Below are 16,005 nucleotides of genomic sequence, written 5' to 3'. Positions count from 1 at the left end.
TTAGTGACTCCCCCACCCCTGATTTTATAACCGTTTTGCACAATAAATGTTTGTTGCTGCACTCCTGCTTTTTGTTGTGGGTTACTAAGCGCTGCTCACCCTCGAAAGTATTTAATTGGGGACTTGAACCACCCCTGTGACATTTGGCGTTGTTGGCAGGATTCGAGTTTGTGAGCAGTGCTGGGTACCCACAAAGTTTTAAAATGATAATTTATCCTGGTGCCCGTTTTTTGTTGGGCCTTAAAGAAGGCCCTCTGCCCCAAGCCCTGAGGATGTTTTGCCCGTCGTAACAGTGATGCGACCTTTGCCCATATGCAGCAAGAGAGACCACCGGAGGCTACTGGTGGGGCTGATGGATGCTGCTGAGAGCTGGCTGCAGCACGAGACCACCGAAGGCTACTGGTGGGGCTGATGGATGCTGCCGAGAGCTAGCTGCAGCACGAGACCACCAGAGGCTACTGGTGGGGCTGATGGATGCTACTGAGAGCTGGCTGCAGCACGAGACCACCAGAGGCTACTGGTGGGGCTGATGGATGCTACTGAGAGCTGGCTGCAGCACGAGACCACCAGAGGCTACTGGTGGGGCTGATGGATGCTGCCGAGAGCTAGCTGCAGCACGAGACCACCAGAGGCTACTGGTGGGGCTGATGGATGCTACTGAGAGCTGGCTGCAGCACGAGACCACCAGAGGCTACTGGTGGGGCTGATGGATGCTACTGAGAGCTGGCTGCAGCACGAGACCACCAGAGGCTACTGGTGGGGCTGATGGATGCTACTGAGAGCTGGCTGCAGCACGAGACCACCAGAGGCTACTGGTGGGGCTGCTGGACGCTGCGGAGAGCTGGCTGCAGCTGCTGGGATAAGGAACCGCTGGAGGCTGCTGTTGGTGGACATGGGGATTGTTGACAGGGACTGCCAATGGTAAACTGTGGGGGGATGTCATGCTGAGTGTCAGGCTGTGTCTAATTGTTTGTTTATTGTTTTGGAATTGTTGTTAACCATTTTATTTGCATGTTTTTGTTTGTTACTGTTTGAAATGTAACCTTTTCTGTGTTTTGAGTTGACATGCAATTACCTTTTGTTTGAGTTTATTAGACACAGCTGAACACAATCAACTGAATCCTGACAGACAGCTGCAGTGGCCAATAAACCACTGCAGGCTGGCCCCCCTAGACCAATGGTGAACGAGGGGAGGGTTTCCTTCCCCTTATATATTCAAGGCAGACATTCAAGCTGGGAGATTGAACGGACGGACAGAGGCCCATGAGGGACGAGAGTGGATGAACAAGAGTGGATGGACTGACGTACAGAGGCCCATGGGGGCCCAGGTGGTTGGGGAGCCCCCGGCGGACTCGGACCGGGGATCCCTGTTGGCGTGGGCCAACAGGGAGGGGGCACTGAGAGGGCACTGGAGGACAGTGAGCCCAGAAAGACTAAGACTGTTCATCTTTAACCTTTTTTAACCTTTTATGGATTGGCCATTTTAGAAACAGTTCTATTTTTAGTGACTCCCCCACCCCTGATTTTATAACCGTTTTGCACAATAAATGTTTGTTGCTGCACTCCTGCTTTTTGTTGTGGGTTACTAAGCGCTGCTCACCCTCGAAAGTATTTAATTGGGGACTTGAACCACCCCTGTGACAGAGGCACAACACACAGATGACTCTTCTCTACGAGTCTCAGGCATTGAGGTGATCAGTGTCGATGCAAGGGGTGGGGACAGAGTCAGGCGCCTCAAGCAGAGAGAGGCTTATTGGATTGATGTCCTGAAGGCCACCAGCTTCCCTGGCCTCAATGAGGATTTTGACCTTTCATCCTTTCTATGATTTAGTAATTTTTGTTGTATAATTATCAGTCTTCTTCCTTTGGGTTTCTTTGTTTGCATTTATATTTATATTCACATTGCTCTTTGTTTTGTCATGACTTTTCAGGCCATTGTGTGACTTACTGTCATGTTTTGTTTAAAGGAGGGGAGATTTTCTCTATATATTTAGCTTTATTATTCTTTGCATGGTCTTCTTTTTGGTACTCATGATTCACGTTATACTGCTACTCTGTTACTTTTCAACAGTCAATTTAATTTTCCTTTTTTTGATTGTTCAGGAAGCAGAATATCTGGGTGCTCCTGCCAGCGCCTCCTTCAGGCCTGGAGGAGCATTGCAGAGACCTGAGGAGCCACAGCTGAACTGAATTCTATTTAATTTTGTTTGATTGTCTCTTGTCTCCATACACCCTGAGGAAGGCGCAAGCCGACACGCGTTGGTGTCTTTTTAGTATGTAACCCAGTCAAATAAAGGTTTTTTAATTTTTTCAAGCCACCAGAGTGCCTGCATTTTTTCCTTTTGAGATTACTGTTGCACCCATTGCAAGAGCACCGGTGGTTGTGGGGACACCAGCAGCGCTCCTGTTATTCTGTTTTTTATACATGTATGTGCTGTTTATACTCTGCTTGGAAGGGCTTCTGAATGCTGTCAGGAAGTGTTTTATTGTTTAAAATCAACAATAAAACCCTTCCTGACAGTATTCAGAAGCTCTTCCAACGCAGAGTTAACCAAAATGAACTAAGGGGAACATGTATGTTCAGGAAAACTAAGGCAAGAACCAACGTTAAACAACGATCATCTCAGTGACAGGAGTTAAAGGAGCATGAGGCTCCTTTTAAGAAATTAGACTCTCTAGCGCCACCCTTCACCACGACGGTCGTCGGGGGTATTGCAGCCAACAGTGAAGCCGGCACGGGAGAACGGGGAGAACGTGCATGCAGCGTCATGTGACGTCACATCCGCAGGACAGCGCGGGAAATTCGGGACCGAATTGCAGCACATTTTGCAGCACACAGCCTGTTCAAGGCAAAGGAGAGATACACTAGAGGGCTCATCCTTTTGGGTTTGGAACGCTTCATCTGACATTATTACTAGAAAACTTAAAACGTATACGAATTTTTTTCATAAATCCTGCCTCAATCCTGCCTCATGCTCCTTTAATCTGTGGAACAGCTTAGATACAGAAATGAAAATATGGAGCACTTTATTACAATTCAAAAGCACCTATAAATACAAAATGATGAATACATATAAATAAAAGGTATAATACACAAAGGCATGTGCCTATGGACATGTGTATGTATATGTGTATGTAGGTATATATGCGTGTGTGTGTGTGTGTGTGTGTGTATATATATATATATATGTATGTATATATAGTATGCGTGTGTGTATGTGTATATATATATATATATATATATATATATATATATGTATATGTATATACAGTATGCGTGTGTGTATGTATGTGCTTATATACTGGATATATATACTGTATGGCAGGGGTATTCAACTAGATTCGGCCGGGGGCCACATCTGCAAAAGGACTGTATGGAGAGGGCCGCACAATTTGAAAATGTGGTGGTTTTCAAAATTTATTTTGCACTCAAAGACGAAGACTTATGTAATATAATACATTTGAATATATCTAGTTTACATATGAATTATGTATTAATTGTCTCCAGATTTAGTAATTGTGAATGTTAAATATAATATTCAGATAAAGAAATATTATTTTGAATGCAAGTTCATTTTGAAACCATGCATTGTGCAAACTTAATGAAGTTGATATTGACCTTTTAATAAAACACGCCATAATGACAAAGCACCACTTTCCACCAAGATTTCCTTATTTGAATATTATATTAAGCATTGAGCACAACCATTTTAGTCCATAGTAGCCAGTTATAAAAATATTATAAATTTTTTTTTTTTTTTTCGACAAACACCCCCTTTTTTGAAATATGACCAGGGGCCACAAAAAAGCTCCCGGCAGGCCGCATGTGGCCCGCGGGCCGCCAATTGAATATCCCTGCTGTATGGAATGATATTTAGTAATGACATGTGGAATATGCTGCACGTTTGTGTACAGTTATTTTGTTTATACTCAGGCAACTTCTCATATAGATTTATTTATGTATTTTGTTTCATCTCTCTCTAAATCCCAAATGCACTAGCTTTTAAAAGCTAACTTTTTTTGTGAAAAGGGTAGGCGTCATAAGCTCAGGCCTCAGTGTACACCTTTTAGTCTTTTTTTTTAGTTAAAATTGTGTGTGTATATATATATATATATATATATATATATATATATATATATATATATATATATATATATATATATATATATTTTAAAAAATTATATATTTTTTGTATTACACTGATGATTTACACCTGTACTTTGGATTATTTGTGTTGTGGAAATTGAAAAGACCAATAAACTAAACTAAAAAAAAATACTATATATTTTCCTATACAGAGGGTTTTGGGTTTGTTTTTTTATTCAACCAACTTGTTTAAGGAGGGACTGATGTTTTTGTCATGTATTGGTGTCCTGTGAGTCGAGTGGGTAAGTGGATGCATCGCTGATGTGCCTCTGAAATGGCAACAAACGGAGCCACAGAGCCCCCCCCCCCACCCCATCCCTCCTTGAACTCCTGCAGAAGCAACAAGAGTGTCTTCAGATTTTCACACACCCCTTCATTTGAGTGTTTCCTTGACCTCACAGCTCAAAGGTCATGCTGCATTTTAACATCTACGGTTGTGTATTAATACCTTTTAAGATGGGATTTCTTTATCATTTCATATTTTATATTTTTCTTCTGATACATAAGAAGAACCAAAAAAGGTGTGCTTTCCTTTATAGATGATTGTATTTCTAAACGTGAGAAAGTCGTTTTGCTTATTTGATCCGCTGCTGAATTAACGACCTTAATAACTTTATTTTGATAATCCATAACCATAAGATTGATCTTTTCAGCACTGATCTCCTGCTGCTCCATCTGCTCCAGAAGGCTTTATCTACTCCATACGTTTACCAGCTTTACACAAAGTTGAAACATGAAGCACAGAGCCGTATCAGAGCAGCTGAGTCTGATTATCGACCGGCCCAGACGATCAATCCCAGCTCCTCAACGATGACGAGAGAACAGAGCGCTGCAGCACGGACACTCAAGTCAGGACAAAGGAGGATTCATTGGTTTCCTGCCTCAGATTAGTCCTGATAAAGCACCACAGCCACTGATTGCCGCAGCATGCAGAGCCTTTAACCTAATCTGGGACATCAAAGTCTCTCTGAGCACTTTCTCTGCATATCTATCTGTATGTATTCACAGAAGTCACTCAAATGCATTGAATATTTGCTCCCTTTATGCTGATTTAACTGCATCTCGCGTGGAGACAGCCTGCCTGTCTCTGGTTCTTCACAGACATTGAAATGACGCACATCAAAGAGAGAAGAGGAAGCGTGAGAGGAGGTGTTGGAGGAAGCCTGTCTGCCCGGGCTGGTTTGCTTTCACGGATATATGGATTCGGATCATTAAAGTGGAGATATGTGAGCATCACGGGCTCGTTTGGAGCTCCTCAGACGGCTTCTGTTGAGGGTTAAGTTTCAGGTACTCTCTTCCAGCTCCTGGGCTGCAGGCCGGCGGTCGTTGTCCCGGCTGCAGGGGGGCTTTGTCAGGCAGAGGCCTCTCCTCTGTGTAAACGGGTCACACCAGTGTCTCCTAACCTGCCATAGCAGACACAAATGCCCCCAAAAAGGCCACTTTCTTGAAACCCACCCTACTGTGCTGACACTCATTCCCTCAGCAGGAAAAGATGTGCTGTTTTGTTTTCCTACCGGGGGGCCTCTTACACTCTTTTCACTTCATACATCAAGTTTAGACAACCGAAAGACAGCTATTACTCAGTCTGTGAAATCTGTGATGTTGGCTTTAAAGTAAGAATACTCAAAAGGGGAAAAACACGGCCTAACAAGAACAAGAACATTCAAACTAAAATGGGAAATGACAAATTCATAATGTGTGAAGCATCATCTACAGCAGAGATTAAACGTTTATTCTCGTATTTTTGACCTCTGTTACGTTGACATTTAAAGATGATCCTAACCCTTGTTTAAATAATAATGAAGCTATTTCCAACTTTCATTGCAGGGTTTCTTTTCTCAGATTAAGAAGAAAAATTCCAGTTTTGACCACTAGATGGCAGTGTTTAACAACAACAAGCAGAGACGGGTTCAACTGGTGGCAGGAGAGACTCTCTCTCTCTCTCTCTCTCTCTCTCTCTCTCTCTCTCTCTCTCTCTCTCTCTCTCTCTCTCTCTCTCTCTCTCTCTCTCTCTCTCTATATATATATATATATATATATATATATATATACAGGGCTGTCTCAGAAAATTAGAATATTGTGATTTTCTGTAATGCAATCACAAAAACAAAAATGTCATACATTCTGGATTCATTACAAATCAACTGAAATATTGCAAGCCTTTTATTATTTTAATATTGCTGATCATGGCTTACAGCTTTAGAAAACTCAAATATCCTATCTCAAAAAATTTGAATATTCTGGGACTCTTAATCTTAAACTGTAAACCATAATCAGCAATATTAAAATAATAAAAGGCTTGCAATATTTCAGTTGATTTGTAATGAATCCAGTATATATATATATATATATATATATATATATATATATATATATATATATATATATATATATATATATATATATATATATATGTGTGTGTGTGTGTGTGTGTGTGTGTGTGTGTGTGTGTGTGTGTGTGTGTGTGTGTGTGTATATATTACATACATACTAGATACTAGATAATAAATGTACTGACACTAAAATGAGCGAGACGTTAAATTTGCTCTTCATATTCCAGGGGTTTAGGTTATTATCAGGCAGAGACAGAATCAGCTTTCTACCTCCAGCAATAACTAAAATGAACCAATGAATGATCCTCTTGCAGTGATCCGGCTCTGCCTCCTCCTCTTTCACGCACTCCTCCTCTCCTCCACTCCTCCACTCCTCCACTGCTCCACTCCTCCACTCCTCCACTCCTCCGCGCAAATAAGGGATGTAACGCCAACCGTGGACTGGCGCCTCTGTGGAATTGCACATAATTGCCGTAATTGCAACGTGCAAAGTCTTCCAGGCTCCCTGAAGAAAGATCCTCATCCTGTTGTCTGCAGGCCACAATAAAAGGCTCGCGGATGATTCATTTGTGCTGGGACGCAGCTCGGAGGGGCTGGCGGACCGAACCCTCTCTGAACTCCCACACACCTCTGTCAGCAGGGGGATCCTCGGTGTCCAGTGGTCCAAACGAGAAAGATTAAACGATCAGGCTGAGTGTGGGGGGTCGCAACGTTGCAATGTAATACCTGAAAATAAAAAAAACATCAATAAAACGTCTTTTGCATGTGAAAAAAAGGCAGAAATCAGTAGGACTTTGACAGGAGCACTGATAACTGGTTTTGTGTGTGTGTGTGTGTGTGTGTGTGTGTGTGTGTGTGTGTGTGTGTGTGTGTGTGTGTGTGTGTGTGTGTGTGTGTGTGTGTGTGTGTGTGTGTGTGTGTGTGTGTGTGTGTGTCGCCTGGGTGGCGCCGGGTGCTGCTGTTGCCCGGAGGCTGCAGAGCGTCTGCAGAGCGTCTCCCAGGCTGCAGCCGCGGGGCCCTGCAGGTAGCTGCAGGTCAGGGAACCGAGCCGGACCACATCACGCCTTTATCCAACAATGCAACAATAATAACCACGAAAAAAAACTCTGAAAAAGCAAACAGTTGCTGCTAGACACGTTCAAGTATTACTTATCAAACTAACATGACTCCAGTGTGGAAAATGCAACCAACATCATAGCCTACTAAACATGAACTGAGGATGATTCATTAACACTGAATTAATCAAGTTAGATGAATTAATCAAGTGGTGAACAGAAAAAGACCGAAATTTGACACAATTTATTTAGAAAATGAAGGCTTAAAGTTGGAATATATGCATTTTAAGTGTATTAAAGGATTGAATCCTGATAATAAAATAAAAATGGAAATGATTACAGGAATGTTTTTTAATAGGCAAAGAGTTAACAGGATATATAAACAAAATAGTATATAATCACATGTGAGTAAGGTTATTCTGCAACTATAGCCTATGGCTTCTTTGTTGCATAAATTTAAAACCAACATACTAATAAATGAAAATGAGTTTTTTCATTATATTCATTCAACATGTTACCATTATGGTTTTTATTATTATTTTCCTTCTTTTCTCTTCTTGCCCTTCATCATCAGTTATTTTATTTTATTTTATTTTATTTTATTTTATTTTATTTTATTTTATTTTATTTTATTTTATTTTATTTTATTTTATTTTATTTTATTTTATTTATCGTTACGCACTCGTCTCATATGGAAGTCTGGACCAATCAGGAGAGAGGGGGGCGGGGCTCCGGTGACGTCAGCCGCTTCTCTTAAACGGTGCTCGGCTCGTCTCCAGTCTGTGTTCAGTCTTCAGGTCGGAGGAAACTCTTCTCTTCCCCGTCTGTCCACACAGGAATAATAAAGCGACGCTTCAACTGTGACCGGGCACACGGAGCCATAGAAGAGGACCGTTAACCAGTGACCAGTCAAAGCCGCAGTTGACTCGTTTTTCCACGGAGTATATTGTTTGTTCGCCGCTTCCGTGAACGCAGCCCCCGGTGATATTGTTTCGCTGCCCGGGTCCCTGAACGCAGCAGCGGGTCCGTGAACGCAGCACCGGTGATGTTGCACCGCTGGTGAAGCGCAGCTCCATGCGGGACGACACTCAGGGTTTGTGCGTGATCTCGGGTCCCTTGCCGGTCCTGTCCGCGGTGGAAGCTGTAAATGGATCGACAGTCCGCCCTGATCTCCATCTGGCTGCAACTGGAGCTGTGCGCCATGGCGGTGCTGCTGACCAAAGGTACGTGAGGACTTTGCGCTGCCGACGGGGACGAAACTGGGGATAGACTCGGGGCAGACGCCGCGGACGTGGAGCGGTCCTCCTGTTTTTACCCTAAAAACACATCAGCAATGCGGGTTTTTGGCCTTTTTTAAAATGTCTATTTCTAATTAGACCTTTTTATCATATCAAAACCTATTTCAATACTTTTTAATTACTTTATCTTTATTCAGGGACGCCTCCAAAACTGTTTCCTAGGGGGGGCCAGATGGGGCCACTTCAGTTCTTGGGGTGGAAACAAAACTAAAAGCCATCATACAGGATTTTATTATACTATAGTATACTATATAGGAATACTTATTTATTTTACTTTCTAACTTGTCTGCATATATAATCATGCTTAATACCATGTTGGTAAAAACCTATGGCATATATATGCATTTTTAATATATATCATATATACATTTTAATATATAATATTTATATATATATATCAAATTTTTTTACATTTATTTCTTAAATTTTTTTGTACATTCATTTTTTATTTTTATTATTAGGCTCAGAAATACTTAAAGAAACGCTGACTGATATGCATTTTGCCCAAATGATTTGGGATGAAACGCATAACTGACGTTAGAATCTATGTGACCGGCAAGTGTTGTTTTTTTTTTTTTTTTTTGAGGGCCGGCAAATTTTGCCATGGCCACCCCTGCCCCCCCCCCCCCGCTGGTGGCGCCACTGGAGCACTGGTCCTTTTTTTACCTTAAAAAGAGACCAACAAGACCGTTTTTGGCCTTTTAAAAATATCTATTTCTGATTAGATAGGTTTTGATATGATAAAGAGGTCTATTTTCAATACTTTTAATTACTTTATCTTTATTTAAATGATATACAAAGCCCTGGAGATGCCCAGTCTTTTTTCCTCGCTGCCACTTCACGGGTGGTGTTTCAGTGCTGCACAGATGTGAAGCTGCCCTTCACCCCGGGGCCCGGCCTGGGCCCCCCCTCAGCCCGCGGAGGGGCCTCTCCTCCCTAATGAAATCTTCTCCAGGTGACCTGCCGGAGCCCCGCTGCTCCGCTCATTCCCAGGGAAACACTGATCTGATGAATGTATGCTCCCGTGCTGCCTTCAGGGACACGCAGGATTTCAGAAACACCTCCATTTTCATGCAATCCTGCAAGGCACAAGGAAGCACTTTCAGTCCACGTTTTTCTTCTTTTTCTTATCGTTATGCCGACTAGTTGTATTCAGGTTGCTCCTGAAGGTGTTTAGGAGGTATCTGGAGGCACAACGACTCTAAAAAGATGTCAAAAGTGGCGTTGAAAGGGTGATCTTTGCCTGAAAAGGAGCGTGAAGTGGTTCTCTGTGAAAACAGGCCGTTCTAGATGGGACCTCCAAGCGTCCCGCTGCCCCCTCCCACCACACCCCGGTCTTGACCACAAGTAAAGCTTCTTGCAGACTTCAGGGGGGGGGTGAAGGATATTCTGTTGCCGTGCTCTGGCTCTGGCCCCCACCACCACCCCCCCCCCAACTCCCCGTTACATGTTTCCATTTGGGTTGAGAGACATTTACTTTGGCAAACAACCACTAATTATAAGCTGCACGGTTCCTTTTCTGTAACACAGACAAAAAGGGCTCTGAAATGCTGGTGTGACGGGAGGCAGGGAAGCGGAATATCCCACGCCGTCCTTAAAATTACCTGGCTGCTTATTGCAGGGCTTAGCAGATACTTTTGAGAAGCAAAGGCTTCAAAGTAAAAAGTCGTGTTACGCCACAGGCATTAAGTGCAGGAATAGAAACTATAACTCTGGGAGCCGTATTTGTGTTGGAAACTCTCAAGCGGATCGACATGACTGAATAAACTCGTCTTTTGAATAAAACTGAGCCGACTTCTGTTTCCACTTCTCCTAACGTTGCTACCTTTTTTCTTCCATCTCCAGGAGAAATAAGGTGTTACTGTGACGCGCCGCACTGCGTGGCGACCGGGTACATGTGCAAGTCGGAGCTGAACGCCTGCTTCACCAAGGTCCTGGACCCGCTCAACGTGAACTCCCCGCTCACCCACGGGTGCCTGGACCCCGTCAGCGACGCGGCAGACACCTGCAGCAGCCACCGGGCCGCAGACGCGCTCACCGGGGCCCTCATGCTGGAGTGCTGCCACGACGACATGTGCAACTACAGAGGCCTGCACGACCTGGCGCACGCCAGGGACTCCACAGGTAAACTTTAACCTGAACTTTATTTATTTATACAGCAACGTTCATGCAGACAAAGTGCTTTACATTAAAAAGAGAAAAGAAACAATCTCCCTTGACCCCCCCACTCCCCGTACCCTCATTCATACAACTCATACAGCATACTTGTGATAAAAAATGGAGTATGGCTGAGCACTGATTGACCAAGTAAAGGTAAAGATGGACAGAGCTGTTGTTTTTCATAGAAACTGCAGCATGAAATTCTCTTTAAGGGGAGTTTAAAATGATTTGACTGTCCTGAGGGAATCTGTTATGACATTTTCCTCTCTCCATTGAGGAGTGGGGGCTCTTAAACACGTGGTGTTTATGGAGATGTAGGCCTCCCCTGCTTTTTTCTTAGTTTCCAACTCATGAGAGCTTCAATTTGACTTTTAATGGGCTCTTGCTCTGCACCTCAGGAAGGCAGTTAGTTACCTTTTTTTAAAACATTCATATGTGTATATATAGATATGTGTATTTATTTCACTGCATAAGCACTTCTGGTTAGATGCTAACTGCATTATGTTGCCCTGTACTTTTGACATGTGCAATGACAATAAAGTTGAATCTAATCTAATAAACCTTCTGTTTATAAATCCACTTTTAAATCTGGACCATGCAAGTGTAATGTGTGAGATTTTAGATTTAGATTTTATTAAGGATCCCCATTAGTTGGTGCCATAGCAACCAGCTAGTCTCCCTGGGGTCCACAAAAAAACGAAATATACAGAATTATACAATTGCAAATACAAAGTGATTACATGATTTAACTCAATGCACAATGACAAGTTTGATAACTACTGTTGACTGAATATTCTCATGTTTCATGTCAGAGTTTTCTAGTTGTGGGTTTAGTGTTGCAACCCTGTGTTTCCTGAGCTCAGCTAACAGCCCGTTCTGTGTGTGTTTTTTGCGTGCAGATAGCCGGTACCAGGCGGACGGCAGCAACAGGAACCTGGTGACGCGGGTGCAGGAGCTGGCCTCCACCAAGGAGGTGTGGTTCCGGGCGGCGGTGATCGCCGTGCCCATCGCCGGCGGCCTCATCCTGGTGCTGCTCATCATGCTGGCGCTGCGGATGCTGCGCAGCGAGAACAAGCGGCTGCAGGACCAGCGGCAGCAGATGCTGTCGCGGCTGCACTACAGCTTCCACGGCCACCACACCAAGAAGGGCCACGTGGCCAAGCTGGACCTGGAGTGCATGGTGCCCGTGAGCGGCCACGAGAACTGCTGCCTCACCTGCGACAAGATGAGGCAGGCCGACGCCGGCAGCGACAAGTTCCTGTCTCTGGTGCACTGGGGGATGTACAGCGGCCACGGGAAGCTGGAGTTCGTATGAACAATGACCACGTCTGCAGCCAGGACTCCTTGATGACCGCTGAGCTTTTCACTTACAAAAAAAAAAGGAGAGGAAAAAAAGACATTCCAGACAGTGTTTTTCATTCATTGGTCTGTTGTGTTCTCCTTTTTCTAATTGTAACCAGTGACGGAACAAAATGAGAACTGATCTAATGTTAAATGTTTTTTGATAGAGGAGCACTTTACTTGAAAAATGAAAGGCAGAGCAACGCAGAGCTGTATTTAAGTTGCGAGGGCAAGGACTTTGAGGCGGGAGCGGGAGCCTCGCCGCCGCGCCGGAGGATCCTGGACTTGCCACGCCGAGCGCTGAAGGATTCCAAATTTATCTTTATTTGCACATTTGTGAAAAACAAGCCGACGTTGCTTAAAACAAGACTTCTTTTTTTTACACTGACACCAGGGTACAAAAATGAACTTGTCTGAGGAGTTTAAAAAAAAAAAAGAAAGTTAAAACAACAAAAAAAAAGTTGTGTGTTTTGACTTTAGGCGTGCACACTCCTCTGTGTACATTTCATGATTCAGACTTATTGTAAAGATTCTAAATATATCTATATATATATTTTTGTCTGATAAAACTGACCAGTGTGTCTTATTCTGGATGAATGTTCAACATCTCTTGTGATCAGACTAAAAGCTTGATTTTTGTGTGTGAGAGTGTGTGTTTGTGTGTGTGTGTGAAAGAATGAGTTCCATTAAAAGCGACTTTTTATTTATTCAATGGTTCATTCTGGTCCTTTTTTTTTTTTTTTTTTAATGTGTATTCTGCCTTAAATCTCCATGGGAGGAAAATCCATGAACTTTACACACATTTCTGTGCTCATTGTGAACTTTTATGACTTGCTACAGTAAAGTTTAAAGCTCAGGGCTACAGAGAGGCATGTGTACTTGTGTGAGGACGAGCGAGAGAGAGTGGCCTTGCGGTCCGCGTGTGAAGCGACGACCTCGTTTTACTGGAGAGAAGTTGTGTCTGCAAACACACTTCTCTCCTCCCGAGCTGAAATGTTTCTTTTTTCACGTTCAACAAGAGTCTCCATGAGTAACCACTTCCAAATAATGTCTGGATACATCTATAAGTTTAGCCCCAAACACACACAACAAGAAAAGTGACATTTTAAAACCACTGCAGTTGTTTCTATAAAGCATAAGTTGGAAAAAACTGAGCAGCTTCACGCTGAATAACAACTGTTTAACATAAAAATGAATCCTAGCTTTTATCTTTGGTGTCTGTGCCCTTTAACGGAGGTGGGAAAGGTTTTCAGACCTAAAAATAATCAAAGTACCAGAAATAAGGAAAAAAAACTAAATGACTTCTTTTCTTCTCCTTAAATCCCTGCTTGTCCCGTTTGATGACATTTCCAGATTAACTCTGATTTCCTTCCTGCTGAGCCACTTCAAAGGTCGTATAAAGAGACGTCCGTCCGTCCTCTCACGCTGGCGACGGCAGCCGCAACCGTTGCTATATAACACGGCGCGTGTGTCACGCAAAGCATGACGGGGATGGGAGGGAGGGCACGCTTGAGTTGAAGAGTTCAGGCTCTACGGTTTCTGTGGTTGCCGTGGTAACCGCATCCTGTATGGATTTAAAGGTGGAAGTCCACTTCTGCCGGAGAGCACGACGTCTGGCCCCGACACTTGTTCCTTTCCATTAGGACGGGAAAACGGTATTAGCAGCCGGGCCACTTAGCGGCAGCTTGCATTAGCGAGGCTCAGCTCCTGCTCGGGGGGGGAATCCCCCAGGACTATTATCCTTGTAATTATAATAATGCCCTCTGCTTTGCTCTGGCAGCCTAATGTGTCAGCTGTTTTCTTTAGCCTGATCTCATTTTGCTGTCTCACTCATGGGCTCCCCTTTTGGCTTTGGGGGGAGGAGGGGAGGGCGGGAGGGAAGTTGAGCCTAAAAAGCATTAGTTTCACTGGTCATGGGGGGAGAGAGACCAGCGAGGACACTCTTCTTTTGTCTGCACAGCTTGTTTTTAAAGAAAAAAACACCTTTACATCCATTTATAGAGGGAATGTGCATGACGTCACAGATGCAACTTGAGTGTCAGAAAGACTGAGTGGCAGAAGTCAAGTTAAAGTCAAGTCAAAATAGCTTTATTGTCAATTCTTCACATGTTAAGACATACAAGGAATCAAGAGGACGTTTCCCCTTTCCCTCAGTGAAACATATAAAGTGTGCAGGCACAACAGATAGACAGACATTCCTAAAAAAGTTCACAGAAAGACTGAGTGTCAGAAAGACTGAGTGTCAGCGTAAACTTTCAGTTTGAGCAACTGGAAAACATCTAAAATGGGAAAGAGCTGTTGTGCGATCGACTGTATTCATAGATTTAGCAAGAAATCGGAGTTATCGTTTTACAGACTGCTGAAAAATAAGCTTAAGAGAGACAAATGGATCGCTGCAATTCACAGAAACAACTGGATTCCAGGCACCGAAACGTGGATTTGCGGTTCCCATTTTGTATCAGGTAATGTTGGATTTTTGGGTAGTTAACGTTAAACGGTCAAATCATAAAGTTCGGTGTCCTCATCACTTTATTTCTACAACAAATCCTGTCTTGAAGTCGGACCAAGCGTCAAGACTTTTGTAAGCCTTCAAGCTTTGCTTCGTGTATTTCCCCGGCGTAGAAATTAAGTACATATAAATATCAGGAAACTGGATTCATGGCCAAATATTAATGTCCATGGACCACTGGTTCTTGGTAACTGTACCAAATATTAATGTCCATGGACCACTGGTTCTTGGTAACTGTACCAAATATTAATGTCCATGGACCACTGGTTCTTGGTAACTGTACCAAATATTAATGTCCATGGACCACTGGTTCTTGGTAACTGTACCAAATATTAATGTCCATGGACCACTGGTTCTTGGTAACTGTACCAAATATTAATGTCCATGGACCACTGGTTCTTGGTAACTGTACGGGTCACTGTCAAGTCCAACTGACGATAATCAGCTGTTATCCCGTCTTCTCCACTAGTTGCAGCTGTTTTTGCTGAAGTTTTACCACTCAGAGTGAGTAAGGGGGCTGGTCCAGTGTGGAAATGACGTCAATGCATACCCTCTATTGTGTACAGCTTCATTTAAGTTCAGCTTCCTTCAAGTTTGGCTCATTTAAACGCCAGACGTGTGGACATGGGTTCAACTTGAAATGTAGTGCAGTGGAGGGAACATCCTGGTTCCCTGCAGGTACTGCAATGGCGCTTTTCCACTAGTACCTACTCAACCCGACTCGACTCGCCTCGTCCTGGTTTTGCGCTTCTCCACTGGGGGTGGAAGCGGGGGGAGGCGTGCCGAGTAGATACTTTTCTGTAACTACTCTGCCGAGGTTTTAAGCGGCTGAGTCGGTTGTATCTGACATCATCACACTACAGGCCACCGATTGGTCGGGGGGTTGGAGTCAGACGTCTGAGTCAGGAGGAGGAAATCAGAGAAAGAGACTCTGACGGATTCTGGTTCATTTTATTCAACCAGCAATGGCAGCAAAAGTCTGTTTGGTGATCCAACTCTGAGGTGCAGATGTTCATAAACCTGGTGCTGAGGAGAGAATTAAAAAGGGATCTAGACGGGAGATAAGGAACGACCAGATCCACCACTAAAAACATTAAAAAGCGTCGCCGCTTGAAGCTTCTTTCACTCTCATTTTTTAACTTTTAACTTTTTTAACTAATAT

At 43.5% G+C, this 16,005-nt stretch overlaps 1 protein-coding gene across 1 annotated transcript; it reads left to right on the top strand.

Annotated features, from left to right (window-relative positions):
• The first annotated feature begins 8,330 nt into the window (after positions 1 to 8,330).
• Positions 8,331 to 13,193, top strand: bambia (BMP and activin membrane-bound inhibitor (Xenopus laevis) homolog a). Its single transcript, XM_061713618.1, has 3 exons — positions 8,331 to 8,758; positions 10,679 to 10,957; positions 11,893 to 13,193. The coding sequence occupies exons 1-3, from the start codon at positions 8,683 to 8,685 to the stop codon at positions 12,306 to 12,308; spliced, it is 771 nt and encodes a 256-aa protein (XP_061569602.1). The 5' UTR covers positions 8,331 to 8,682; the 3' UTR covers positions 12,309 to 13,193.
• Positions 13,194 to 16,005: the final 2,812 nt, after the last annotated feature.

The sequence above is a fragment of the Cololabis saira genome, chromosome 22, assembly GCF_033807715.1.
Source record: "Cololabis saira isolate AMF1-May2022 chromosome 22, fColSai1.1, whole genome shotgun sequence".
Classification (NCBI taxonomy): Eukaryota; Metazoa; Chordata; class Actinopteri; order Beloniformes; family Belonidae; genus Cololabis; species Cololabis saira.
Note: the sequence above shows the minus strand (reverse complement) of the source record. Positions and strands in the feature narration are given on the sequence as shown.

Coding starts and splice junctions, on each gene's coding strand:
- bambia (XM_061713618.1), top strand. CDS start 8,683: ATGGATCGACAGTCCGCCCTGATCTCCATCTGGCTGCAACTGGAGCTG. Junction 8,759..10,678: donor GGCGGTGCTGCTGACCAAAG/GTACGTGAGGAC, acceptor TTCCATCTCCAG/GAGAAATAAGGTGTTACTGT. Junction 10,958..11,892: donor GCACGCCAGGGACTCCACAG/GTAAACTTTAAC, acceptor TTTTGCGTGCAG/ATAGCCGGTACCAGGCGGAC.